We start from the raw sequence: 26,675 nt of genomic DNA on the forward strand, positions 1-26,675 counted from the left end.
ACAAAACAGTCCTAAATAGTCCCATTCAATCATCTTACTTCTATTGGAGATTAATCAATACATTTCATCACCTCAATTTACTTCCCCTGAACTTGTGCTGCTACTCATTACTTTTACAATTTGGACCCATCAAACAATACAAGTGTGTGTGTGTGTATGTGTGTGTGTGTGTGTGTATGTGTGTGTGTGTGTGTGTGTTCTTGTATTTCTAACCTTCTTGAGACATGAAGAAGGAAAAGTTTCTTCCGTATGAGGAGGTGTGAACAAGTGATGACATAAATCATGGTCCCAATAACATTGCATCTAATATAGAGCCAAATACTAGAGTCCGTGAACATTGCTCCAAAGTCAGGATTTTTTTGTTGATTTACTGTGCATACAAAAGTAAACATTGACAGGTGCAAAAGGCAGCAATTTATGATCAAACAAGATAAAGAAGGACTTCTCTATTCATCCCCGGAAAAAAACCCGCCAGGTGAACGGCTGATTTGACCACTTCCTGTGCTGATGTAAGACAACCCATATGTGACCATAGGATGAACAAATACACCACACTACTAAGACTATAGTGGCCATTAACAGTTAGCTTCTACAGCTGGGTTGCCCAAAGTGCGGCACAGGGGCCATCTGTGGTCCCCGACTCCTTTGTCATCGGCCTTAAGCACATTACAAAAAAACAAAAAAATACAGGTCTCATTTGCACCCCTGCTGGTCAAAATGATTGTGGTCCCAAAAAGGAGGGATTTTTTTAAATTGACTGTGTGTCGCTTTTAAAAGTGCTCCCCCTCTGGTCAACATATGAAATAACAAGTGTGTGTAAGAAATTGAAATGTGCACCCTTTGGCCAAAATCAATAAAAATCAATCAATAAATAAAGTATATAGACACATACTGTAATAACAAAGTAAATAATGAAGATTAAAAAACAATTACAAACAAACAAATTCAAAAAAATACCTAAAAACGTACTTTTTTTATATGTGCATAGTATGTATATATTATTAATGTTGTAAATACACTTCTTTATATATCTAGAAAGGCTGGTCCTAAAGAGGGAGGCATTTTTCTCAGGTCTCAAGAAGGTAACACATACAAGAATGTGTGTGTGTGTGTGTGCGCGTGCGTGTGCGTGTGCGTGTGTGTGTTGAGAAGAATGGCAGGAATAAATGCAGAAATAGTTTGTCGTCGTAAGCTTCCAGAAACGTCACCAAAGCGGCACTAATGCTCTTAAAATGGAGGCTTTTATCTGTCCTGGTAGATGAGGGCGGTGAGTGAGTGACTGTGGACTTGATGCTGATGGATACTGTACACCAACATGTACTGTACGTGCTCTCATGTTTGATGCTGATGGATACTGTACACCAACATGTACTGTACGTGCTCTCATGTTTGATGCTGATGGATACTGTACACCAACATGTACTGTACGTGCTCTCATGTTTGATGCTGATGGATACTGTACACCAACATGTACTGTACGTGCTCATGTTTGATGCTGATGGATACTGTACACCAACATGTACTGTACGTGCTCTCATGGTTGGGTGTGTTCGTCTGAGGAAGTCTCTCGTTTCCTTCCAAAGCTTATCTGCAGTGTTCAGGGTGGGAATGAAAAAGTAGATTTGTTCATGTTTAGGTGTGTTCAGTTGGGGTTTTCTTAGTCATACCTGGCTGGGCCATTGTTGTTAGTCATACCTGGCTGGTCCATTGTTGTTAGTCATACCTGGCTGGCCCATTGTTGTTAGTCATACCTGGCTGGTCCATTGTTGTTAGTCATACCTGGCTGTCCCATTGTTGTTAGTCATACCTGGCTGTCCCATTGTTGTTAGTCATACCTGGCTGGTCCATTGTTGTTAGTCATACCTGGCTGGCCCATTGTTGTTAGTCATACCTGGCTGGTCCATTGTTGTTAGTCATACCTGGCTGGTCCATTGTTGTTAGTCATACCTGGCTGGTCCATTGTTGTTAGTCATACCTGGCTGGCCCATTGTTGTTAGTCATACCTGGCTGGTCCATTGTTGTTAGTCATACCTGGCTGTCCCATTGTTGTTAGTCATACCTGGCTGTCCCATTGTTGTTAGTCATACCTGGCTGTCCCATTGTTGTTAGTCATACCTGGCTGTCCCATTGTTGTTAGTCATACCTGGCTGTCCCATTGTTGTTAGTCATACCTGGCTGGTCCATTGTTGTTAGTCATACCTGGCTGGGCCATTGTTGTTAGTCATACCTGGCTGTCCCATTGTTGTTAGTCATACCTGGCTGTCCCATTGTTGTTAGTCATACCTGGCTGTCCCATTGTTGTTAGTCATACCTGGCTGGTCCATTGTTGTTAGTCATACCTGGCTGGGCCATTGTTGTTAGTCATACCTGGCTGGTCCATTGTTGTTAGTCATACCTGGCTGGCCCATTGTTGTTAGTCATACCTGGCTGGTCCATTGTTGTTAGTCATACCTGGCTGGGCCATTGTTGTTAGTCATACCTGGCTGGTCCATTGTTGTTAGTCATACCTGGCTGGTCCATTGTTGTTAGTCATACCTGGCTGGTCCATTGTTGTTAGTCATACCTGGCTGGTCCATTGTTGTTAGTCATACCTGGCTGGGCCATTGTTGTTAGTCATACCTGGCTGGTCCATTGTTGTTAGTCATACCTGGCTGTCCCATTGTTGTTAGTCATACCTGGCTGGTCCATTGTTGTTAGTCATACCTGGCTGGTCCATTGTTGTTAGTCATACCTGGCTGGCCCATTGTTGTTAGTCATACCTGGCTGGTCCATTGTTGTTAGTCATACCTGGCTGGGCCATTGTTGTTAGTCATACCTGGCTGGTCCATTGTTGTTAGTCATACCTGGCTGGTCCATTGTTGTTAGTCATACCTGGCTGGCCCATTGTTGTTAGTCATACCTGGCTGGTCCATTGTTGTTAGTCATACCTGGCTGTCCCATTGTTGTTAGTCATACCTGGCTGTCCCATTGTTGTTAGTCATACCTGGCTGTCCCATTGTTGTTAGTCATACCTGGCTGGTCCATTGTTGTTAGTCATACCTGGCTGGGCCATTGTTGTTAGTCATACCTGGCTGGTCCATTGTTGTTAGTCATACCTGGCTGTCCCATTGTTGTTAGTCATACCTGGCTGGTCCATTGTTGTTAGTCATACCTGGCTGGGCCATTGTTGTTAGTCATACCTGGCTGGTCCATTGTTGTTAGTCATACCTGGCTGGCCCATTGTTGTTAGTCATACCTGGCTGGCCTATTGTTGTTAGTCATACCTGGCTGGTCCATTGTTGTTAGTCATACCTGGCTGGTCCATTGTTGTTAGTCATACCTGGCAGGTCCATTGTTGTTAGTCATACCTGGCTGGTCCATTGTTGTTAGTCATACCTGGCTGGTCCATTGTTGTTAGTCATACCTGGCTGTCCCATTGTTGTTAGTCATACCTGGCTGGTCCATTGTTGTTAGTCATACCTGGCTGGTCCATTGTTGTTAGTCATACCTGGCTGGTCCATTGTTGTTAGTCATACCTGGCTGTCCCATTGTTGTTAGTCATACCTGGCTGGTCCATTGTTGTTAGTCATACCTGGCTGGGCCATTGTTGTTAGTCATACCTGGCTGGTCCATTGTTGTTAGTCATACCTGGCTGGTCCATTGTTGTTAGCCATACCTGGCTGTCCCATTGTTGTTAGTCATACCTGGCTGTCCCATTGTTGTTAGTCATACCTGGCTGTCCCATTGTTGTTAGTCATACCTGGCTGTCCCATTGTTGTTAGTCATACCTGGCTGTCCCATTGTTGTTAGTCATACCTGGCTGGCCCATTGTTGTTAGTCATACCTGGCTGGTCCATTGTTGTTAGTCATACCTGGCTGGTCCATTGTTGTTAGTCATACCTGGCTGGTCCATTGTTGTTAGTCATACCTGGCTGGTCCATTGTTGTTAGTCATACCTGGCTGGTCCATTGTTGTTAGTCATACCTGGCTGGTCCATTGTTGTTAGTCATACCTGGCTGGTCCATTGTTGTTAGTCATACCTGGCTGGCCTATTGTTGTTAGCCAACAAATGTTATAACAGAAAGTAAGTACATTTAACAGTACATTAACAAGAAGATTAATTAGTAATTCAAGTTTTGAGAAAACAATACAACTGGAAATGATGCAACATGCATACGTCTGCAGCTAAATTAGGAGCCCTTTTGCCTTATTTGGAAATGGTTCTATTATCAATTCTAATAGCTATTATTGTCAATTATAATTGTGATTTTACTCATTATCACAAGAGGCTGCAATATATATCGCAATGTACATTTTAGACCAAAATTCTGCTCACTTACGTACTTAGGCCTTTAAATTCCCTGAGGAACATAGGCCATTGATGAAACTCCTCCATCCCCTCCGGTCTTGTGCCCTCCCATCCAGTTGTTGCCATGACAGCCCTGGTGCCTTCTGCTCCTGTTCTGTGGTTCTTCTCCAGGTGGCTTCTAGGCCTTCCTCTCTTCCTCTTGCCGTGCGGGTTCCATGTTTCCTGATTCATCTATTGTGTCTAATTGTGACCAATCCAGTTCCATTTCCTCCTCCTGATTTGTGTTTCTATTGTGTCTTGTCTAGTGAGGTCCCACAGGTTGGCATTGGAGATGGTGTTAGGCCAGTAGATACCTCGGAGGTGACGGAGGCAGCGGTTGAAGAATGTCTGTATTTTGTTGAGTATGTTGGCGGTGATCTTCCAGGTTTCTGAACTGTAGAGTAAGGTGGATTTGACGTTTGAGTTGAAAATTTGCAGTTTGGTCTTGAGTGATATGTTTTTTGCTTTCCTGAGTTGATTTAAGATAATGAATGTGGTCCTTGCTTTTCCAATTCTGGCACTGACATCCTCCTCCGTTCCTCCGTCCACAGCAATAATGCTCCCTAGGTATGTAAAGGTGGCAACCTCGTCTAACTGGTTATGATCCATGTTTATTGGGGAGTTGTTCTTGTTGTTGATACGCATTAACTTAGTTTTTGATTTGTTGATTTTGTTTTCCCCAGTTTGCATGATTGCTCCTACATATGTTGGTGTGTGTGTGTGCTAGGAGTGCTAAATCATCAACAAAATACAGGTCTTCCAACTGCTTGGTCAGGCTCCACTGTACGCCGGTTCGGTTATTGCTTGTTGTTTGTGTCATGGTCCAGTCTATACAGAGGTTGTCATGGTCCAGTCTATACAGAGGTTGTCATGGTCCAGTCTATACAGAGGTTGTCATGGGCCAGTCTATACAGAGGTTGTCATGGTCCAGTCTATACAGAGGTTGTCATGGTCCAGTCTATACAGAGGTTGTCGTGGTCCAGTCTATACAGAGGTTGTCGTGGTCCAGTCTATACAGAGGTTGTCGTGGTCCAGTCTATACAGAGGTTGTCATGGTCCAGTCTATACAGAGGTTGTCATGGGCCAGTCTATACAGAGGTTGTCATGGTCCAGTCTATACAGAGGTTGTCATGGTCCAGTCTATACAGAGGTTGTCGTGGTCCAGTCTATACAGAGGTTGTCATGGTCCAGTCTATACAGAGGTTGTCATGGTCCAGTCTATACAGAGGTTGTCATGGTCCAGTCTATACAGAGGTTGTCGTGGTCCAGTCTATACAGAGGTTGTCATGGGCCAGTCTATACAGAGGTTGTCATGGGCCAGTCTATACAGAGGTTGTCATGGTCCAGTCTATACAGAGGTTGTCATGGTCCAGTCTATACAGAGGTTGTCATGGTCCAGTCTATACAGAGGTTGTCGTGGTCCAGTCTATACAGAGGTTGTCATGGTCCAGTCTATACAGAGGTTGTCATGGTCCAGTCTATACAGAGGTTGAACAGGAAGGGCGAGAGCATGCATCCCTGCCGCACCCCAGTCAGGACCACCAAGGGCTCTGACAGGCAGCCTTCATGGAGGACACGGCACCGCATCCCTCGGTAGGTGTTCTTGATAAGGTTAATCTACTTTGGGGGAATGCCACAGTGAGCCATCACTCTCCACAGCATCTCCCGATCCACTGTCCAAAGCCTTTTCAAAATCAATGAAGTTGACGTAGACAGGAGAGTTCCATTCGATTGACTGTTCAATGATCATCCTGAGTGTGGCTATTTGATCTGCACAGGATCGGTTGTTCCTGAAACCAGCCTGATTTTCCCTCAGTTTCCCATCGACTGCCTTTTGGATTCTCCAGTAGGATGCGGTTGAGCACCTTCCCTGGCGTTGAAAGCAGCATTATGCCTCAGTAGTTCTTGCACTCCCTGAGGTCTCCTTTCTTGGGAATCTTGACAATGATGCCGTCTCTCCAGTCTGATGGGACATTTTCTTCCTCCCAGATGGTTTGCATGAGTTGGTAGAGCATGCTGGTGGAGGTTTCAATGTCTGCCTTTAGGGCTTCAACTGGGATCTCATCCGGCCCCTCTGCCTTGCCTCCTCTCAGGGCCCTGATGGCCTTCTTGATTTCTGTCTTGGTTGCAGTTTATTCCCAACAGGTCTGTGTCTGGTGGGATCTCTGCTGTCAGTTGGGGGGTTGTCTATTGAGCAGTTCTCTAAAGTGTTCTGTCTATCTCTTTAGTTGGTCCTCCTTGGTTGTGAGTAGTGTACCCTGTGTGTTTGTCATGTGTGATTGTGACTGTTGAAACTTGCCTATGAGTTTTTTGTAGTTATGTAAAGTTCTTTGAGATAGTTTTTCCCTGTTGCCTCCTCTGCCTGTTATGACAAATCCTCAATGAACTTCTTTTTGTCCTTTCTGACACTTTTCTTCACTTCTTTGTTTGCTGCTTCATATTCTTTCTGTGCTGTGGCCTTTGTTGCTCTGGTTTTGCTTCTATTTAGTACCTCCTTTTTTTCCCCCTTCTCTCACCTACTTTCTTGAACGTTTCCATGGAAAGCCACGGTTTGTTATTTCCCTTTCTTCTCCCTACCACTTCTTGACATGTCTCTTTCCATATGGTTTTCAGACTATTCCATTGATCCTCCACTGATGTAGGAGTTTCTTGCAGACCTTGTAGTGCTTGGAAGCGGTTGTGTAGTGTGACTTTGTACAGTTCTGATGTGCCTATATTTTGAAATTGCTGTATGTTCAATTTGACTCTTCCTTCTCTCTGTGTTGTGCGTTTTAATTTCAGCTGGATGTTTGCTGTTGTAGTTTGGAATTTGGCTGTGATAATCCTGGAGTTGACGGGTTCCCAGCTGATGAGGGCCCTCTGTGCCTCCGTGGAGAGCATGAACGCAACTCCCTCTGTGTGTGATGCCAAGTCTTCTGGGTGTCCAGAGTACAGTATGGATTCTTGACCTGCCCTGACTGGAGCCATCTGGTTTCACACAGACCAAGGAGAGATAGTCTGTACCTCCTCATCTCCTCCGCGATTACTGCCGTCTTTCCGGCCGCGTACATAGTCCTCACGTTCCATGTAGCAATGTTGGTGGGTTCAGAAGCTTCGGACGCACTGTCTCCTTGCGGTTTTCCATGTACATCGTCATTTGCTCTTTAGTGAAGAGGCTTCCTTTCCAAGACGTTGGGGTTTAAAGTTTTTCATCAATGTTTCTGTAGCATAAGATATTTTTTACAGGTTTGGGTTGCTAGCCCAAAGCCCACCCTTCCACCAGTACTGGCTTCCGGAGTTTTTGGAGTCGGTTTGTTAGTCCCCTGCCCCTAACCTATTGTCCTCCAGGCAGTGGATTACAGTCTCATACCACGTGAGGCCAGACAGGTTTTGGGTCGTCCAGCCCAACCAACTCCTGCTACTGTGTAATGAAAGCTGCATTTAAGGTGAGCATTTCATACCAGCAGCGCGAGGCAGACAATTCTGCTTAAGGCCCCAATTTAGCCATGGGGGGCCCTGAGTTATGGGCCTGACTGTGGTAAATTAAGTGTAGTAATTATTCATTATAAATGGAGTATATGTTCTTAGCTAGAGCATACAACCTTGTTTCAACTTTCTAAATAAGGGTCCTAACGTCATGTGAGCCCCCTAGACACAGAATAACACCCTTCTAATCCAATATAGTGCACCTCATTATAAAACATAGGACTTATCTGGTGACCAATACTATTGTCGTTCATATAACCATTGTTATGCTTGAAAATGCTTGAGTTATGCCAAAATTATGTAGAATATGATCAAATAATTTTGAAAAATCCACAATTTACTTGTTAGTGTGATGTGATGAGGAACGAGTGGAAGTATATTTAAAAGAAGAGAAAACAATCATGTTCACGGTGGTTTTAGCCTCAAAGTACTTAACTCCGACTTACCATAAAATGTTTTATCAAGTCCACATACACATTAGTGCTCTGATTCTGACACATAGCTTAGCCGTTAGCATGTCTTCTTCCCTTACTATGTCTTGCTTGTTGTCAATATCTTTCACTACTCTTTATTGTTCTGTCGTTTTTAAAATGCATGTACCATATTTTCCAGACTATAGAGCGCACCGGCATAAAGCCACACCCACTGAGTTTTAGGCAAAAAATATTTTTTCCATGTATTAGCGCACCAAGTTATAAGCTGCGGTGCGGATAGTAAATATTTATTTACATACTTTAATTGTTTCCAAACTATGTCTGTAACACGGCAGTAAAACGGGTGATGGAACAAAACAGAAGTCATGGTCATGGAGCCACTAGCTGCGGAAGCTAGCTCTCCAATCAGCTAAACAGACTCAATAATTTCACGGTGACACAGACACTCGTAAACGTGTTAGCATATTAGCTAATACTAACATCGTTAGCTTCATTACATTATGAAAGCACGTAAAAATATGCATGAAAACACTCATACAAACATTACACATGGAAAGGATTACTAAGTATGAATTGTTTTAGGTATATTGGATATATATAGTAGTAAATGAAGAATCCATACGAGTAGAAACGCAATAGACGGCTAGAAGATGGAGCAGCACTTCCGGTTGAAAGCACTCAACAAAAGGACACTTGCAACACCTGCAGTGAGCGAACTCGTCCAAAAGATGGCGCTATAGCACGAACAATAACAGACTTTTTCAGTGTATTTGCTTGTTTTTTAAAACTACTTGCGATATGGCCGTCAGTGAAGAAAAATCAATGAATTTACCGCGCCGTTTTATAAGCCGCAGGGTTCAAAGTGTGGGAAAAAAGTAGCGGCTTATAGTTCAGAATTGAGGGTAATCAATGTATAGTAATTGCGTTTAACACAAGGAGGTGTAGCGGGGTTAGAAAAATAGAACAGCAACCTTGTGTCTGCGCTAGTTAGCTCGGCAGCCAAAAGCGCTGCAGGCTAATAGCAAGCGCGGATTGTTTTTTGTGTGTTTTATTAGTATCGTCGTACATTTGTCTTCTATTTGCGACTATTTGTGCTGATGCACAGCTTCAATGTCCCCGTTGGAATGATACCCTGAGGCCATGCAAAGAATGCATTTGCAATCATTGGAAGAAACACAAACCAATAAAAAAATACAAATAAAATAAAGAATCTTTAAAGTCCTGCAAGGCAGCACTTTAAAGTCACTAAGCAGTTGCTGTCTGATGAAGATGTTAGAAATACTTGATTGTCCTTTTCACACTTTCATGTAAACACAAGAACTGACTCAGACGAAGGAGTTTTGGGATAAACTCCTATCAATGATGTTTGTATTTATTTGTAAGGTTGCAGCTTGTTGCTAAAAAACAAATGTCAAAAGTGCAGATATGCTGCCTTGGGACCTGGCTACATTTGTGTGGACTAAGTGAGAGTAATATGCATCTCTTTGTCCCATCGTGCTGCTGTGTAATGGCTGCAGAAGCCGGAGTGGATGAAGAGGGAGTTAATTGCTCTGGCTGCAAACACAATGCATTAGAACAGACAGACATTAGAAATGACATGGCACGCTGTGGAGGAAAGTGGCTTTTTAAAAGTCAACATATGAGCAGACATGTGCCACCAGGCTTACCGCCATTTGCTTTTTGTAGCATTCGCTTGTTGTCATTTTAAAAAATACTACTTTTTAGTAGGATGAACACACCATGGCAACGCAGTGCGGCTGCAAAATAAAACACCAGAGTCGGTATTGGATCAAAATAAAACACCAGAGACGGTATTGGATCAAGTCGGAGAGTACAGTAAAAGTCCAATCGAAGGCAACGAGAGCCTTCCAGTCTGTTTCCAGAGAGTCCCTGAACGCACCACAGTTGGTGTTTGCATCAGATTGGTTATCCATTTGTGGTGATGGCAGGAAGATCAATGTGGTAATCCTCCTTTTTCATTGTCCCATTTAAAGCACCAGTTCCATTGGCAGCAAAACAGGCCCAGAACATAATACTACCACCACCATGCTTGACGGTAGGGATGGTGTTCCTAGGATTAAAGGCCTCACCTTTTCTCCTCCAAACATATTGCTGGGTATTGTGGCCAAACAGCTCACTTTTTGTTTCATCTGACCACAGAACTTTCCTCCAGAAGGTCTTATCTTTGTCCATGTGATGTCAGATGAAACAAAATGTTATTAGGGTTAGGTTAAACCCTAACCCTAAATAAAAATGTATTCCTCCTCCCAATTGTTCAATTATCAATGTCAGTCATTATTGATGTACTTTGCAGTTTTCTGTTTGTACATCAATTATTATACTCTGTCAAATGTGTTTTTTTCTGTGTGCCTCCAACAGAATATTTGGATTCACATAGTTTCCTTTTGAACTTGTTTTGGGAGTTTGTAACAGACCCTTTGGAAAGGACTCTTAACATAAGCCAAGGTGCCACATGTGCATCCTTAGTAGTGTCCTATTGTGCATCCTTAGTTGTGCCCTATTCTACATGTGCATTCTTAGTAGTGTCCTATTGTGCATCCTTAGTAGTGTCCTATTGTGCCTCCTTAGTAGTGCCATATTGTGCATCCTTAGTAGTGTCATATTGTGCATCCTTAGTAGTGTCCTATTGTGCATCCTTAGTTGTGCCATATTGTGCATCCTTAGCAGTGTCATATTGTGCATCCTTAGTAGTGTCATATTGTGCATCCTTAGTAGTGTCATATTGTGCATCCTTAGTAGTGTCCTATTGTGCATCCTTAGTAGTGTCATATTGTGCATCCTTAGTAGTGTCCTATTGTGCATCCTTAGTAGTGTCATATTGTGCATCCTTAGTAGTGTCATATTGTGCATCCTTAGTAGTGTCCTATTGTGCATCCTTAGTAGTGTCCTATTGTGCATCCAGGGGCAGTGGGCAGGTCTACATGGACCTGCACGGGTAGAGAGACGTCCCCGCCCTCCACGAGTCTCCCGCTGCCTTGCGGGCAGGTTTTGGATAACCAAAGGCTAATTGTTAATTGTCAGAGGAGTTAATTGTCAGACGAGTTAATTGTCAGAGGAGTTAATAGTCAGAGGAGTTAATAGTCAGAGGAGTTAATAGTCAGAGGAGTTAATTGTCAGAGGAGTTAATAGTCAGAGGAGTTAATAGTCAGAGGAGTTAATAGTCAGAGGAGTTAATTGTCAGAGGAGTTAATAGTCAGAGGAGTTAATAGTCAGAGGAGTTAATAGTCAGAGGAGTTAATTGTCAGAGGAGTTAATTGTCAGAGGAGTTAATAGTCAGAGGAGTTAATTGTCAGAGGAGTTAATAGTCAGAGGAGTTAATAGTCAGAGGAGTTAATAGTCAGAGGAGTTAATAGTCAGAGGAGTTAATTGTCAGAGGAGTTAATAGTCAGAGGAGTTAATAGTCAGGTGTCATTAAGGTGATGTCACTTTGACCGAGACGTCCTAATTGCTGACTTGCAATTGCTTATTCATACATCCAACACATGGCCAGCGAGGAGTCAGTGTATTAATTAGAGGTGTGTGTGTGTGTGTGTGTGTGTGTGTGTGTGTGTGTGTGTGTGTGTGTGTGAGTGTGTGTGTGTGTGTGTGTGTGTGTGTGTGTGTGTGTGTGTGTGTGTGTGTGTGTGTGTGTGTGTGTGTGTGTGTGTGTGTGTGTGTGTGTGAAAACGCTGACATTGAGCACAGAAGTGACGCTGTAGCACATTCTCCAGGCTCAGTCTGTCTGCCTGTTGATGTTTGTGTCATATTGTTGATGTTTGTGTCATATTGCTGATGTTTGTGTCATATTGCTGATGTTTGTGTCATATTGCTGATGTTTGTGTCATATTGTTGATGTTTGTGTCATATTGTTGATGTTTGTGTCATATTGTTGATGTTTGTGTCATATTGTTGATGTTTGTGTCATATTGTTGATGTGTTTGTGTCATATTGTTGATGTTTGTGTCATATTGTTGATGTGTTTGTGTCATATTGTTGATGTGTTTGTGTCATATTGAGGACGGGCTGTCATGCAAGCACGGTGCTAAAGTGGGCGGCTGGTTCAACATTGGCTGTCAGGTGTAAGGTGAAGAAGTGAAAGTGAAAGTGTGCGTCAGGACAGTTGAGTTTGAAGGCCATCTGTTTGTGAACACCTCCACTGACCTCTGTCATTGGAAAAGGATGAAAGTGTGGTCATATCATTATTCTTCATAAGATGTAAAGTAGGTTTGAATCCTCCTGGGATCAAAGTGGACGCTGCTTCTTACTTGACTTCAACACTAAATGAGAAAGGTGCAGTGTAAAAGAAGTAAACCATCAACACAGTAACACACTGTAAGTAAGTAAGGCTGTCTGCAAATAGTCCAGTGTAAAAGAAGTAAACCATCAACACAGTAACACACTGTAAGTAAGTAAGGCTGTCTGCAAATAGTCCAGTGTAAAAGAAGTAAACCATCAACACAGTAACACACTGTAAGTAAGTAAGGCTGTCTGCAAATAGTCCAGTGTAAAAGAAGTAAACCATCAACACAGTAACACACTGTAAGTAAGTAAGGCTGTCTGCAAATAGTCCAGTGTAAAAGAAGTAAACCATCAACACAGTAACACACTGTAAGTAAGTAAGGCTGTCTGCAAATAGTCCAGTGTAAAAGAAGTAAACCATCAACACAGTAACACACTGTAAGTAAGTAAGGCTGTCTGCAAATAGTCCAGTGTAAAAGAAGTAAACCATCAACACAGTAACATACTGTAAGTAAGTAAGGCTGTCTGCAAATAGTCCAGTGTAAAAGAAGTAAACCATCAACACAGTAACATACTGTAAGTAAGTAAGGCTGTCTGCAAATAGTCCAGTGTAAAAGAAGTAAACCATCAACACAGTAACATACTGTAAGTAAGTAAGGCTGTCTGCAAATAGTCCAGTGTAAAAGAAGTAAACCATCAACACAGTAACACACTGTAAGTAAGTAAGGCTGTCTGCAAATAGTCCAAGATTTGATCATTGAGTTGAGAGTAGACTCATTTGGCCACAAACCTTGCGGTGCAATTCTGTGGGAGGAAGGCGAGTTGCAAGTTTGGATCCTTCATCATGTCTTCTTTCAACTTCAGGAAAAGACTTTTGTGTCCAGACAAGAGTCAAAGATCATCTGACCTGCTTCCAGTTCCAGGCCATATTTACAGGCTAGAGTATAGCAATGAGTTTTATTCACTTCTTCTCCTGATCACTAAGTCAGTGGACAAGTTGGGCCCTGAGTTTAAAAGAGTTAATGACCCCAGTCTGACGTTCTTAGATCCAATTGAAGCTTGTTTGTTTGATGGATAAAGTCTGCTTTATATTTGTCTTTCTTCCCAGAAGACACAGGACCACCTGACCTTCCTCATCACCGTGCCCACTGCTCTCTTCCTCTTCCTCTCCATCTTCATCCTGGTGTGCATCGAGTCCGTCTTCAAGCGGATGCTCCGCCTCTTTTCTCTCCTAATATGGGCGTGTCTGCTCACCATGGGTTACCTGTTCATGTTCTCGGGAGGGATCCTCAGCCCCTGGGACCAGGTAAGTGTGTGTGTGAGCCGTGCTTTATCAGTATCATGCTTACAACCCCAGAAGGTGCTCACTTTAATCCTGACTTTGATTTTTTGAATGACCACACATTGTTGCATTCAGGTTTGTATATTAAAGTGTTCTATGTCTTGTGCTCCTTAATTAACGTTGGTGAACAATTGAAATGTATTTTTTTGTTTGTATCAAACTCAATTGGGTCCAAAAAAAAAAAGTAGTTTGAATAAGGATTGTTTACCGTATTTTTCGAACTATAAGTCGCAGTTTTTTTCATAGTTTGGCCGGGGGTGCGACTTATACTCAGGAGCGACTTATGTGTTAAATGATTAACACATTACTGTATAATATCAAATAATATTATTTAGCTCATTCACGTAAGAGACTAGACGTATAAGATTTCATGGGATTTAGCGATTAGGAGTGACAGATTGTTTGGTAAACGTATAGCATGTTCTATATGTTATAGTTACAGTGTTTCCCATAAACTGCCAAGATACCTGTGGCGGTGGGGGCGTGGCTATGGGCGTGGTCACCATGACATCATCGATCAATTTGCATAATTTACTACAATGATATGATTTTCTCTAAAAAGGCTCAAAAAATGTATACTTACTAATTAATAATAACAGTTTTGTTGTAAACGTCCATCCATCCATCCTACAATATAATTACAACACTTTATGTACATATTTATATACAGATTTGAACAATAAGTTATTCACTGAAATATATTTATTAATTGTGGTTCTTACAAAAAATATATCTTATGAAAATATAAAAGCTAAAATGTCTCTTAAAGCTCTGCCCCTTTAATTAGTGCATACTAAATAATTTAACTTTAGCCTACTACTACAACTATATTATTTACCAGCAACATAAAGTGAAACAGAGGCAGAGGTGTCCTGCCACAGTCAGTAACAAATAAACAGAAAACAGTAGTGGTGGTAGATAGACACAAAGCTTCATCAAACATCTGATCCACTGAACAAAGAGCTCCAAAAATCTTGATCCTACACTTCTCTTTCGTAAAGTAAATCTGAACAGCCGATATGGGCATCTACATCAACTATATGATTTGCCTGAGAAGCTGGACAGGACAAAAAAAAAAAAGTATTTGTGGCGGCCTTAATTCTTTCGTGGCGGGCCACCTCAAATAAATGAATGTGTGGGAAACACTGTAGTTATTTGAATGACTCTTACCATAATATGTTACGTTAACATACCAGTTGGTTATTTATGCCTCATATAACGTACACTTATTCAGCCTGTTGTTCACTATTCTTGATTTATTTTAAATTGCCTTTCAAATGTCTATTCTTGCTGTTGGCTTTTATCAAATACATTTCCCCCAAAAATGCGACTTATACTCCAGTGCGACTTATATATGTTTTTCCCTTCTTTATTATGCGTTTTCGGCCGGTGCGACTTATACTCCGAAAAATATGGTAATTGTTTTTAACTTCAGGCAAATTGATGCACTTTAAATCTTTTCTGATACCGACTAAAACACAACGTTAAAAAAGTTATTTGTTATAAGTTGTTCTGTATCTGATAATAATGATACAATATTATGCAGAGGTGTACTTATAACAACTGTATACAGAACATCATTGAGAGGCGCTGCATTATATAGAGCACTGGTAGGGACCCTATGGCTCTGGGGCCAGATGTGGCTCTTTTGATGGCTGCACCTGGCTCTCAGATAAATGATAAACACCACAAGTCATGAATAATCCTGCTGGTGATCACAGTGTTAAAAATAACGTTGAAATATAAAACATTCTCATGCATTTTAATCCATCCATCCGTTTTCTACCGCACCTGTTCAAGAAGTCGCATGAATGGTAAAAGTATTTATTATTGGTTAGTTCCAGAATAACAATGCCATTAAAAAGAATAAGAGACTTATTATACTCACATTTAGTTGTATTCAGTGTTAAAAAATACATTTGACAATATTTGTGTTTGATGGCTCTCTCAGCCAAAAAGGTTCCCGACACCTGATCTAGATGTTTCCTTCAGACACCTGCCTTCCTAATGTTTACTTCTCAGTGGATTCCACACACGTGTTAATGAAGTGCCATGTGACACATTCATCCTCACTGCCACACTCACCAATCCCATTTTCTCTCCATCTCGCACCTTGTCGCCACATATTCATCAAATCCTATTCTCTCCCCACCTGCCTCCTCCTCTCAAGACCTAAATGTCTTCTCCTCCCCGCACCACAATCCTTTCCTGCCTCCTCCGAGACGGCGGGTATTTTTATCAGCCACCTGTGAGAGCCAATCTATTTGAATGATGAATCAGTGTGGAAGTGCTTCACACCTCCCTGCCCTGCTACCTGGGACCCGCCACACAAGGTCCCCTATTAAAACACGGTGCAGGAAGAGGTGAAATTGCAGCTCCCTCTCAGCGGGGTGCCTGGCTCGTGCTGATTGGAGCTCACAGCAGAGGTTTGGAAGGAGGAAAAGAAGAAAGGTGAAGGCTTCTTGCTTGACCTCTTTACACATCCCAACACACTGGAGGAAAGAAGTCCGCTCATTGATTCTTTTTAAAGTCCATGGCAAATGCCGTGAGCTGCGCTTTTTACGGCTTGTTTTTGAAAAGTGCGGTTGCCTATTTGGGCTTGCTTTTCGGTTCCCCGCCACGAAACAACAACATTTCCTGGCTATCAACCAAACACATGCAAATGACGCCAGAGCTGACGGACAAACAAGTGGCGAGACAGAGTGAGAATTAGTGTCAAGAAGTGGAAAAAATTGTGTCCGGTTTAAACACCGATGACATCTATTAAACAGACAAGAAGCAAGGAATTAAAAAGAGACAGGATTCAATTTAGCTCAATGAGGAGAGCGCGTACACCTGTACTCTTGAACAGCTGTACTCTTGTACAGGTGTACTCTTGTACAGTGTCGTCCACGCTCTGACCAAAGGATTGCACGCCTCCTCTTTTATTTAGACTTTCCCTGATTACATGGCAACAGCTGTTTCTAAGGGGAGAGGGGGTCGTAAACAGCCATTGCCCTCGGTCACAAAACAGTTCAAAGAAAAGATGCCCGGAGCTTGTGTCAGGTCCTGCTTCCTCTCCGCTTTGTAGATCTCGGGTCAAGACAAGATCTTCCTGTGGATCACAGTAGATCAAAGAAGCCGACACCTTCATGTCGCTTCCCATCCTACACAGTGGAGTTTTACAAGCCTTTTGCTTGGTAAGATCAAAGACAGCTTTTGTCTGCTCGCTGGGAACAGAAAGTTTCTTTGATAATTTACATACAATTATTCTGACAAAATGTCTTCAAAAGTATCATTTATAAATCTATATTTAGCCGTGGTACTTTTACAAGCACCGGCCTAATTCCATCAGAACTAGCAGGTGTCAACTTGCCTGAAATCAAACGGCGCCATATTTCCATTCTTCTGTCGACGCACACACCAGACTTAACAGTGGCTCAAACACTTGGCGAGGAAACAATCCCTCAAGCAGCACTAAGCGCAGACACGGCCAAACTGCCACGAGGTAATGTTGCAGTTTTCCACGCCAACAAGGATAGAAAACGCTCGAACAAAAATTAAGGTTCAACTTTTCCAAAATGCACTAGCTTGATGCTAATGTCAATTGGTTACCCTTAGTGATTTTGAAATGCTGATATCAACGCTTCCAAATTTGGTAAAGAAAATGAAAACTCCAATGCAAAATACAATCAAACAGCTGCTGTTTCATAAATACAAAAACGTACAATATGAAAACTTTGTAAGGCCAGACTGGCACATTCAACCTATTGGCAAAGACTACTTCCTGACGAGGCAACACACTTTCAGGAATTGCAACTGCATGCACAGTCAACTAAATAATACTTGCATGGAGACTCAGGATATTACAAGTGTCAGTTACATTAGATATTAATATTTTATGATTAATAAATGTATTCAAACACAGAAAATAGGTCATGTTGCATAAGGGTGTTGATTTCCAGGTAATGGGAATGAGTCCCGCATCGGTTCAAATGTCAAAGGTCAACTTCCATAATTGACTTTAAACGGGAGAAAGAGAGAAGACCACAGGAATGGTTCCCAGCTCACCTGGAAAATGTCTGGACTGGGTCCTGCCAAAGTGGGAGATACCTGCTCAGGTGTTGTGAGATACCTGCTCAGGTGTTGTGAGATACCTGCTCAGGTGTTGGGAGATACCTGCTCAGGTGTTGGGAGATACCTGCTCAGGTGTTGGGAGATAACTGCTCAGGTGTTGTGAGATAACTGCTCAGGTGTTGTGAGATAACTGCTCAGGTGTTGTGAGATAACTGCTCAGGTGTTGGGAGATACCTGCTCAGGTGTTGTGAGATACCCGCTCAGGTGTTGTGAGATACCTGCTCAGGTGTTGTGAGATACCTGATTTTTTGATTTTTGATTTTTATTAAGGATCCCCATTAGCTGGTTGCCTCAACAACCCACTAGTCTTCCTGGGGTCCACAATTCAATACAATTACAAGTAAAAGCATATAATTATAACTACACAATACAGAAAAAAAATAAAAGCATCAATAAAAAAACAAGCAAACAATTTACAGTCACAGAATAATAATTACCATATAAATATAACAAACAAATCATCAATGAGCAAACTAATTTAAAAACTCAGATAAAATATTACTCTCTTTTTAAAAACCTGTTTACTTTCAATGCTGGTGAGAATTCGAGGCAGGTTATTCCAGAGCGATAAAGATCTATAAATAAAAGATTTCCGCAAAGCATTCTTCCTGGGACGAGGGAGTACAAAATGCCCCTCACTGGATGCCCTGGTATTGTGATTATGTATAGTGCTACTGTGAACTATTTGGGCCATGAGAAAAGCAGGAGTTTTACTAGCGGTTACTGATTTGAACAATATAAGAGTATTAGCCAACAACCTGTTCTGCACTGTTAGCCAGGAAAGAGAAGCATGCATTTGGTTCACATTGGTTCTTAGTGAACAACCAAGAACCAGCCTTGCTGCCCTATTCTGGACAATCTGGAGCTTACTGATCTCACCACTTGCAGCAGACGCCCAGACTGTAGAACAATAGTCAATATGACACAAGACTAAACTCTTAACAATTTGACAAAGAAGAGGTGGATCAGCAAAACCAGCACATTTCCTGGAAATACCAACAGCCCTTCCCATCTTTGTAACTATATCACTGATATGATTTGACCAGGATAGAGTGCAGTCCAGCATCACTCCAAGGAGCTTGGCACTTCTGACCTGTTGAACTGTTGAAATACCTAGCCTCAAATCCAACTTTGGGTCACAAGATAACCCTTGCCTAGTCCCCAATATAATACTTTTTGTTTTTGAGGTGTTAAGGACAAGTCTGTTACATACTGTCCAGTCATGCACAGCTTTTAGTTCCTCACTCAATACTACATTAAGTACACTGCATGATGGTGCAGCATGATATAAGGTTGCATCATCAGCATAAAGAACCAATCTTGCACGCCCGGTAGCCCAAGGTAAATCATTGGTGAATATAGAAAAAAGTAAAGGTCCTAGGCAACTTCCCTGTGGAACACCACAATCCAAACTTCTGCTATTAGACAAGCTGCCATTAAGATACACCTGTTGTGATCTTGAGGACAAATAACTCTGTATCCACATTAAAGCAGAAGTATTAAAACTATAACATTTAAGTTTCTCAATTAAAAGAGAGTGGTCAATCACGTCAAATGCAGCACTAAAATCTAACAGCACAGCTCCAACCAACATAGAATTATCTATAGCATTAAGCCAATCGTCCGTCATTTGTATAAGAGCCGTGGACGTAGAGTGGCCCGTTCTATATGCATGTTGAGAATCAGTTGCTAGCCCATTTGATTGAAAGTAAGCTTGAATTTGTGCATACACACATTTCTCCAGTATTTTACATAACCCAGGTAGGATGCTTATTGGTGTCACGAACGGGGGGGTCGCAGCTTGCTGCGCGGTTGTTCTCCCAATGCAAAGGAACGGCTCCGGACGAAGGCGTAAGGTAGGAAGTGATTTATTTATCATAAATCATCCAATAAACAAAAACAACAGGGATGCGTGCAGAGCGCACGGGAAGTTAAGGAACTATTACTTAGCATAGGCAAAAGACAAGGAACACTAGAACTCAAAAACTCACGTGACAAGTGCATGGAGCAAACACAATGAGAGCAGGACGAGTGACTGGCAAAGGCAACTTAAATAATGCCTCTGATTAGCGCTCGGGAAGCAGGTGAGCGGGCGAGCACTAATCAGAGACAGGTGCACACAAAGAGTGACCATGACAACCAAAACAAACTCACAGGAGCACAACAAATAACAAAAGGAGTCCAAAATTAACAGAAAACACAAAAACATGATCCGGACCATGGATCATGACAGTACCCCCTCCTCAAGGACAGATACCAGATGTCCATATGAAAACAAAAACAAAAAACAAGCAGGGTCTAAAGTCACGGGCGGGCGGAGGGAGGACTTGGAGGTGGGTCGCCAGGCCAAGTGTCCCCGAATCCACCGAGGCAAAGTCAAGTGGCGGCGGCGAGTGGAACGCCGCTGCAGCAAGCGAGGCGGGCGACCAGGGAATGGCCACATTCGTGGCCGACGGGGAGGTGGGCGCACTTGGCGAGGCGGACGACCAGGGAGCGGCCACATCCGTGGTCGACGAGGAGGTGGGCGTGTCGGCGCCGTCATGGCAGGCGTGGCAGCAGGCACCGGCGCCGTCATGGCAGGCGTGGCAGCAGGCACCGGCGCCGTCATGGCAGGCGTGGCAGCAGGCACCACTGGCGAGTCTGGTGTGGTTGCAGGTACCACCGGCGAGTTTGGCGTGGTTGCAGGTACCACCGGTGAGTCTGGCGTGCTTGCAGGTACCACCGGCGTCTGCCGAGGAGCAGGCGCAGGCGTCCGGCGAGGAGCAGGCGCAGGCGTCCGGCGAGGAGCAGGCGCAGGCGTCCGGCGAGGAGCAGGCGCAGGCGTCCGGCGAGGAGCAGGCGCAGGCGTCCGGCGAGGAGCAGGCGCAGGCGTCCGGCGAGGAGCAGGCGCAGGCGTCCGGCGAGGAGCAGGCGCAGGCGTCTGCCGAGGAGCAGGCGCAGGCGTCTGCCGAGGAGCAGGCGCAGGCGTCTGCCGAGGAGCATGTGCAGGCGTCTGCCGAGGAGCAGGTGCAGGCGTCTGCCGAGGAGCAGGTGCAGGCGTCTGCCGAGGAGCAGGTGCAGGCGTCTGCCGAGGAGCAGGTGCAGGCGTCTGCCGAGGAGCAGGTGCAGGCGTCTGCCGAGGAGCAGGTGCAGGCGTCTGCCGAGGAGCAGGCGCAGGCGTCTGCCGAGGAGCAGGCGCAGGCGTCTGCCGAGGAGCATGTGCAGGCGTCTGCCGAGGAGCAGGTGCAGGCGTCTGCCGAGGAGCAGGTGCAGGCGTCTGCCGAGGAGCAGGTGCAGGCGTCTGCCGAGGAGCAGGTGCAGGCGTCTGCCGAGGAGCAGGTGCAGGCGTCTGCCGAGGAGCAGGTACTGGTGTGGGAACCAGCCGAGGTGCAGGTACTGGTCTGGGAACCAGCCGAGGTGCAGGTACTGGTGTGGGAACCAGCCGAGGTGCAGGTACTGGTGTGGGAACCAGCCGAGGTGCAGGTACTGGTGTGGGAACCAGCCGTGGAGCAGGTGCTGGTGTGGAAACCAGACTTGGAGGTACTGGTGTGGAAACCAGACTTGGAGGTACTGGTGTGGAAACCAGACTTGGAGGTGTTGGTCGTGACTTTGGCGGAGGTGGCCTGGCAGGAGGTTGCGGCTTGGCATGCCGACGGACTGGTGGTGGAGGACGGGCTGGAGGTTGCGGCTTGGCAGGCCGAAGGACAGGTGGCGGCGGCCGGGATGGAGGTTGCTGCCTGGCTGGGCGCAGCCGAGCAGCCCCACCAGCACAGCTCCCGGCCCCAGCCCCCCCCTCAAGGGGCGGATACCAGACGCGCTGCTTGCGGTCTGGAACAGTCTTTACGGGTGGGTGGCGGGAAGTCAGGAGGGGGGCAAAATCCTCCCCTCTAAATTGTCCAAAATGTCTTTTCCCACCCCCCACCTGAGGTCTTTTGGGAGGATGAGAGGAAAAAGTCACTGACGTGGGCGGGGCTAGAGTCCTAGGGGGCGGAGCTTGGCACTCAGAAGGAGACTGTGGCTGACATCTAAATTTCAAAAGAATGTCCTGACAAGGTATAATTTTAGAATTAAAGTCTTTAGGAGGTTGTTGACGCAAAGAGACAGAATTCAGAAAAAAAAAATTCTGGGCCATGACGTCATCAGCCGTGGACGGAGTGACGTCATCGGGGGAAGGATACTGGGCTGCCTGCAACTTGCTTCGGTCCGGGGGAGGAGCTTGCGGGAGTGACGCGTTCTGACGGCGAGGCGAAGCCCTTCTGGACGGCTTCCGCCTTTGCCTGCGCGTCCGGTACTGCTGTGTAGCGGCGATGTCTTCGGACCAGAGGGAGTCGATGGGGATCAGGGAGCCTCCAGGTCCCCACATAAGGTTCGACCTCTCCTCCGTCGAATAGCGAAGCGTCTCCACTTCCATCGCTCGCAACACCATGCGCGTACCTTCATCCATCTCCCTCTGGTCCGTTTGCGGGAGAACGGATGCTGCTCTCATTCTGTCACGAACCGGGGGGTCGCAGCTTGCTGCGCGGTTGTTCTCCCAATGCAAAGGAACGGCTCCGGACGAAGGCGTAAGGTAGGAAGTGATTTATTTATCATAAATCATCCAATAAACAAAAACAACAGGGATGCGTGCAGAGCGCACGGGAAGTTAAGGAACTATTACTTAGCATAGGCAAAAGACAAGGAACACTAGAACTCAAAAACTCACGTGACAAGTGCATGGAGCAAACACAATGAGAGCAGGACGAGTGACTGGCAAAGGCAACTTAAATAATGCCTCTGATTAGCGCTCGGGAAGCAGGTGAGCGGGCGAGCACTAATCAGAGACAGGTGCACACAAAGAGTGACCATGACAACCAAAACAAACTCACAGGAGCACAACAAATAACAAAAGGAGTCCAAAATTAACAGAAAACACAAAAACATGATCCGGACCATGGATCATGACAATTGGTCTAGAATTGCCCTCATTGAAAGCCAATTTGGTATCCTTATGTAGAGGAGTAACCTTAGCCACCTTCCATATCTTTGGACACAGGCCCACTTGTAAACATTTATTAAAAATATGACAAACAGGCACTGATATGATACCAGCAGTCATTTTCAGTAATTTACTATCCAGGTTGTCTACACCAGCTACTTTGTTGTCAGGAAGAGAGTGTAGTAACCTCTCAACCTCACTGACTTCAACCTGATGAAAATTGAATTCACAGTCCTTATTATCCATTATAATATTCCTAATGAGGTCAGCTGATTTGTTGTTATTGGATATATGCATACCATGCCTTAATTGAGATACCTTGTCAACATAATAGTTATTAAAATGATTGGCAATGTCACATGGCTTAGTGAGTACCAACCCATTTGATTCCACAAAAGGTGTACAGACATTGTTCTTTCTACCCATGATTTCATTCAAAACATTCCATAAGTTTTTGCTATCATATCTCACATCATATAACCTCTGTTTGTAATATTCCCTTTTTTTCAGTTTGTTTAACTTTGTGACCTGGTTTCTTAAGGAACAGTACTTATGCCTGTCATCAATTAAACCAGAGTTGACGGAGGCTTTTTTAGCCATGTCTCTTTCTGTCATTAAACCTCAAAGTCCATTATCAATCCATGGGGCAGACTTAGTTTTGACAGAAAACTTCTTCAAAGGGGCATGCTTGTCCACAACACTCATGTACATTAACATAAATAAGTCCAGTGCAGCCTCAGGGTCTTCCTCACTGCACACCTCGTTCCAATTTAAACAGGATATTTCATCAATAAAACATTCTTCATCAAATCTCTTATAAGACCTTGTAAAAATAATTTTCGCTTTAGGTTTAGGAACCCTTGTCTTTCTAGTGACAGATATTATATTGTGGTCAGTAAAACCTACAGGAACCGAGACTGCTTTGGAGCATTGGTCCGGAACATTTGTATAAATATGATCAATGCATGTAGCTATAATAATACCATCACTATTACTACCTATTCTCGTGGGAGGGGCAACAATTTGGGACAGATTGCAAGCATTTAAAATGGATAGTAACTTATTTTTGTTTGTACACCCCTGTCCCAGCCAGTCAACATTCATATCACCCAGTAAATAGATTTCTCTATTCGCATCTGATATCCTGTCAAACATCTCACATAACTCCTTCAGATACAGAGCATCAGCACTAGGAGGCCTATAGAAACAGCCTACTATAATTGGTTTCAAATAAGGCAGATAGACCTGCACACAAATAGCTTCAATACTCTCCCTCATCAAATCATTGCGCACTTTGATAGATAAATGATTCTGAACATAAATAGCCACCCCACCCCCAAACCTGTTCCTATCTTTCCTAAAAATTGAGAACCCCTCAATGGCTACAATTGAATCAGAAAAGGAATCATCAAGGTGGGTCTCAGAAATGGCAAAGATATTAATAAAATTATCTTTGATAATACACTCTACTTCCTGATACTTATTACGCAGGCTGCATACATTCACGTGAGCTAACACCAGGCCCCTATGAAGGCCCAGCTTAGTGCAGGACATAACAGTACTGGAAGTAGTCATGACACAGGCCAAACCAAGATACTAAAAACACCCACGAATGCCCATTCTAAAAAAGCCAGGGGGTAACCTTTGGGTCCCGATACAGCTGTCCATTTATGTACAGCCTATCCACTGTTAGTGCCACTCTCTTGTTCTGGGCTCGGTTCTCTCTCATGATCGGTGACAGTTTCTTTCTCCTATCGTTGATCTCAGCCGGGAAGTGGTCATTTAACCAGAGAGAGGTCCCTTTCAGCTCCTTTCCTCGGCTTTTCACCAACTCTTTGTGCTTAAAATGCTCAAAACGAGCTATTATGGGACGGACTTTATTGTCCACAGGTCTGCCCATTCTGTGCACTCTGGAAAAAGTTATGTCTCTTACCACCTCCGGGGAGAGCTTGAGTTTATCCGACATGAACTCTCTTACAGTTTTTTCCGGATCGGCGTTGCCCTCTCGGATCCCCGAGAAAATGAGATTGTCTCTCATGTCCCTGCACTGTATATCCAACAGCGTGTCTTTAATGCGCCTATAGTCCGCTGTAAGAAAGTCAGTAGATCTCTGCATGTCAGTCATCGCACCTCTCAGAAGGACATTATCCTTTCTTAGATCCTCAATCTCCTTCTGACTGAATTCCAGGCTACTTCTCAAGTCACGGATGTCCTGCTGTAGTGCATCCAGAATATCCAGCTTGCTCAATCTCGCGTTGATCGATTCCAATACGGATGCGTCCACCTCCATGCTACCACCCGGCTCACCTCCGCTATCGGTCGAGCCACGCTGGGATCGGTGTCTCCTGGCTGGTTGTTTGACTTTACACGCAGCCCCACCAGACACCTCCTTCTTGTCACTCTTTTTGTTGGTCATCTCAACTGTGACTGTCCAAAAACCCGGTATTCAAACGTGCGATCGTTAAAATGTCAAGCTCAAGGCGAGCTGGAGGTTAGCGACTGGCTAGCTAGCCACCTGGCTAAAAACGAACCAGGCTAGCTAGCGGTCGGTGAAGTTTTTAAACAAACAAGGACACCTTGATCACTTTAAAATTGTCCATAAAGTGTCCATAAAAGTATCCAGAATAGGTATCAAAAATAAAATATGGTATATTTGCGACCTAAAATTGGATAAAAACGCCGATTTCTGCTCGCGGCAATGGAGAAGTTGACTTCAGACGTCACGTCAAGATGTATTTTCATGCTCAGGTGTTGTGAGATACCTGCTCAGGTGTTGGGAGATAACTGCTCAGGTGTTGTGAGATACCTGCTCAGGTGTTGTGAGATACCTGCTCAGGTGTTGTGAGATACCTGCTCAGGTGTTGGGAGATACCTGCTCAGGTGTTGTGAGATAGGGGCGTCATGGCGTAGTGGGTAGAGCGCCCGTGTCAGAAACCTGAGGGTTGCAGGTTCGCTCCCTGCCTCTTACCATGCCGTTGTGTCCTTGGGCAGGACACTTCACCCTTGCCCTCGGTGCCGCTCACACCGGTGAATGAATGTTGAATGAATGATAGGTGGTGGTCGGAGGGGCCGTAGGCGCAAATTGGCAGCCACGCTTCCGTCAGTCTACCCCAGGGCAGCTGTGGCTACGAAAGTAGCTTACCACCACTAGGTGTGAATAAATGATGGGTTTTTAACATGTAAAGCGACTTTGGGTACTTAGAAAAGCGCTATATAAATCCCAGTTATTATTATTATTATTATTATTATACCTGCTCAGGTGTTGGGAGATAACTGCTCAGGTGTTGGGAGATAACTGCTCAGGTGTTGTGAGATACCTGCTCAGGTGTTGTGAGATAACTGCTCAGGTGTTGGGAGATAACTGCTCAGGTGTTGTGAGATACCTGCTCAGGTGTTGGGAGATAACTGCTCAGGTGTTGGGAGATACCTGCTCAGGTGTTGGGAGATACCTGCTCAGGTGTTGGGAGATACCTGCTCAGGTGTTGGGAGATACCTGCTCAGGTGTTGGGAGATACCTGCTCAGGTGTTGTGAGATACCCGCTCAGGTGTTGTGAGATACCTGCTCAGGTGTTGGGAGATACCTGCTCAGGTGTTGGGAGATACCTGCTCAGGTGTTGTGAGATACCTGCTCAGGTGTTGTGAGATACCTGCTCAGGTGTTGTGAGATACCTGCTCAGGTGTTGTGAGATACCCGCTCAGGTGTTGTGAGATACCCGCTCAGGTGTTGTGAGATACCCGCTCAGGTGTTGGGAGATAACCACTCAGGTGTTGGGAGATACCCGCTCAGGTGTTGGGAGA

At 44.4% G+C, this 26,675-nt stretch overlaps 1 protein-coding gene across 1 annotated transcript in view; it reads left to right on the forward strand.

The window, feature by feature from the left end:
* The window catches only part of adcy2b (adenylate cyclase 2b (brain)), a 142,052-nt gene that overhangs the window by 35,644 nt on the left and 79,733 nt on the right, over positions 1–26,675 (forward strand). The window contains exon 4 of the mRNA XM_062030169.1: positions 13,574–13,771. Within this exon, the coding sequence (XP_061886153.1) occupies positions 13,574–13,771 (198 nt within the window). The remainder of the gene's footprint in view (positions 1–13,573; positions 13,772–26,675) is intronic.

Source organism: Entelurus aequoreus, linkage group LG20 (genome assembly GCF_033978785.1).
Source record: "Entelurus aequoreus isolate RoL-2023_Sb linkage group LG20, RoL_Eaeq_v1.1, whole genome shotgun sequence".
NCBI classification, from domain to species: domain Eukaryota; kingdom Metazoa; phylum Chordata; class Actinopteri; order Syngnathiformes; family Syngnathidae; genus Entelurus; species Entelurus aequoreus.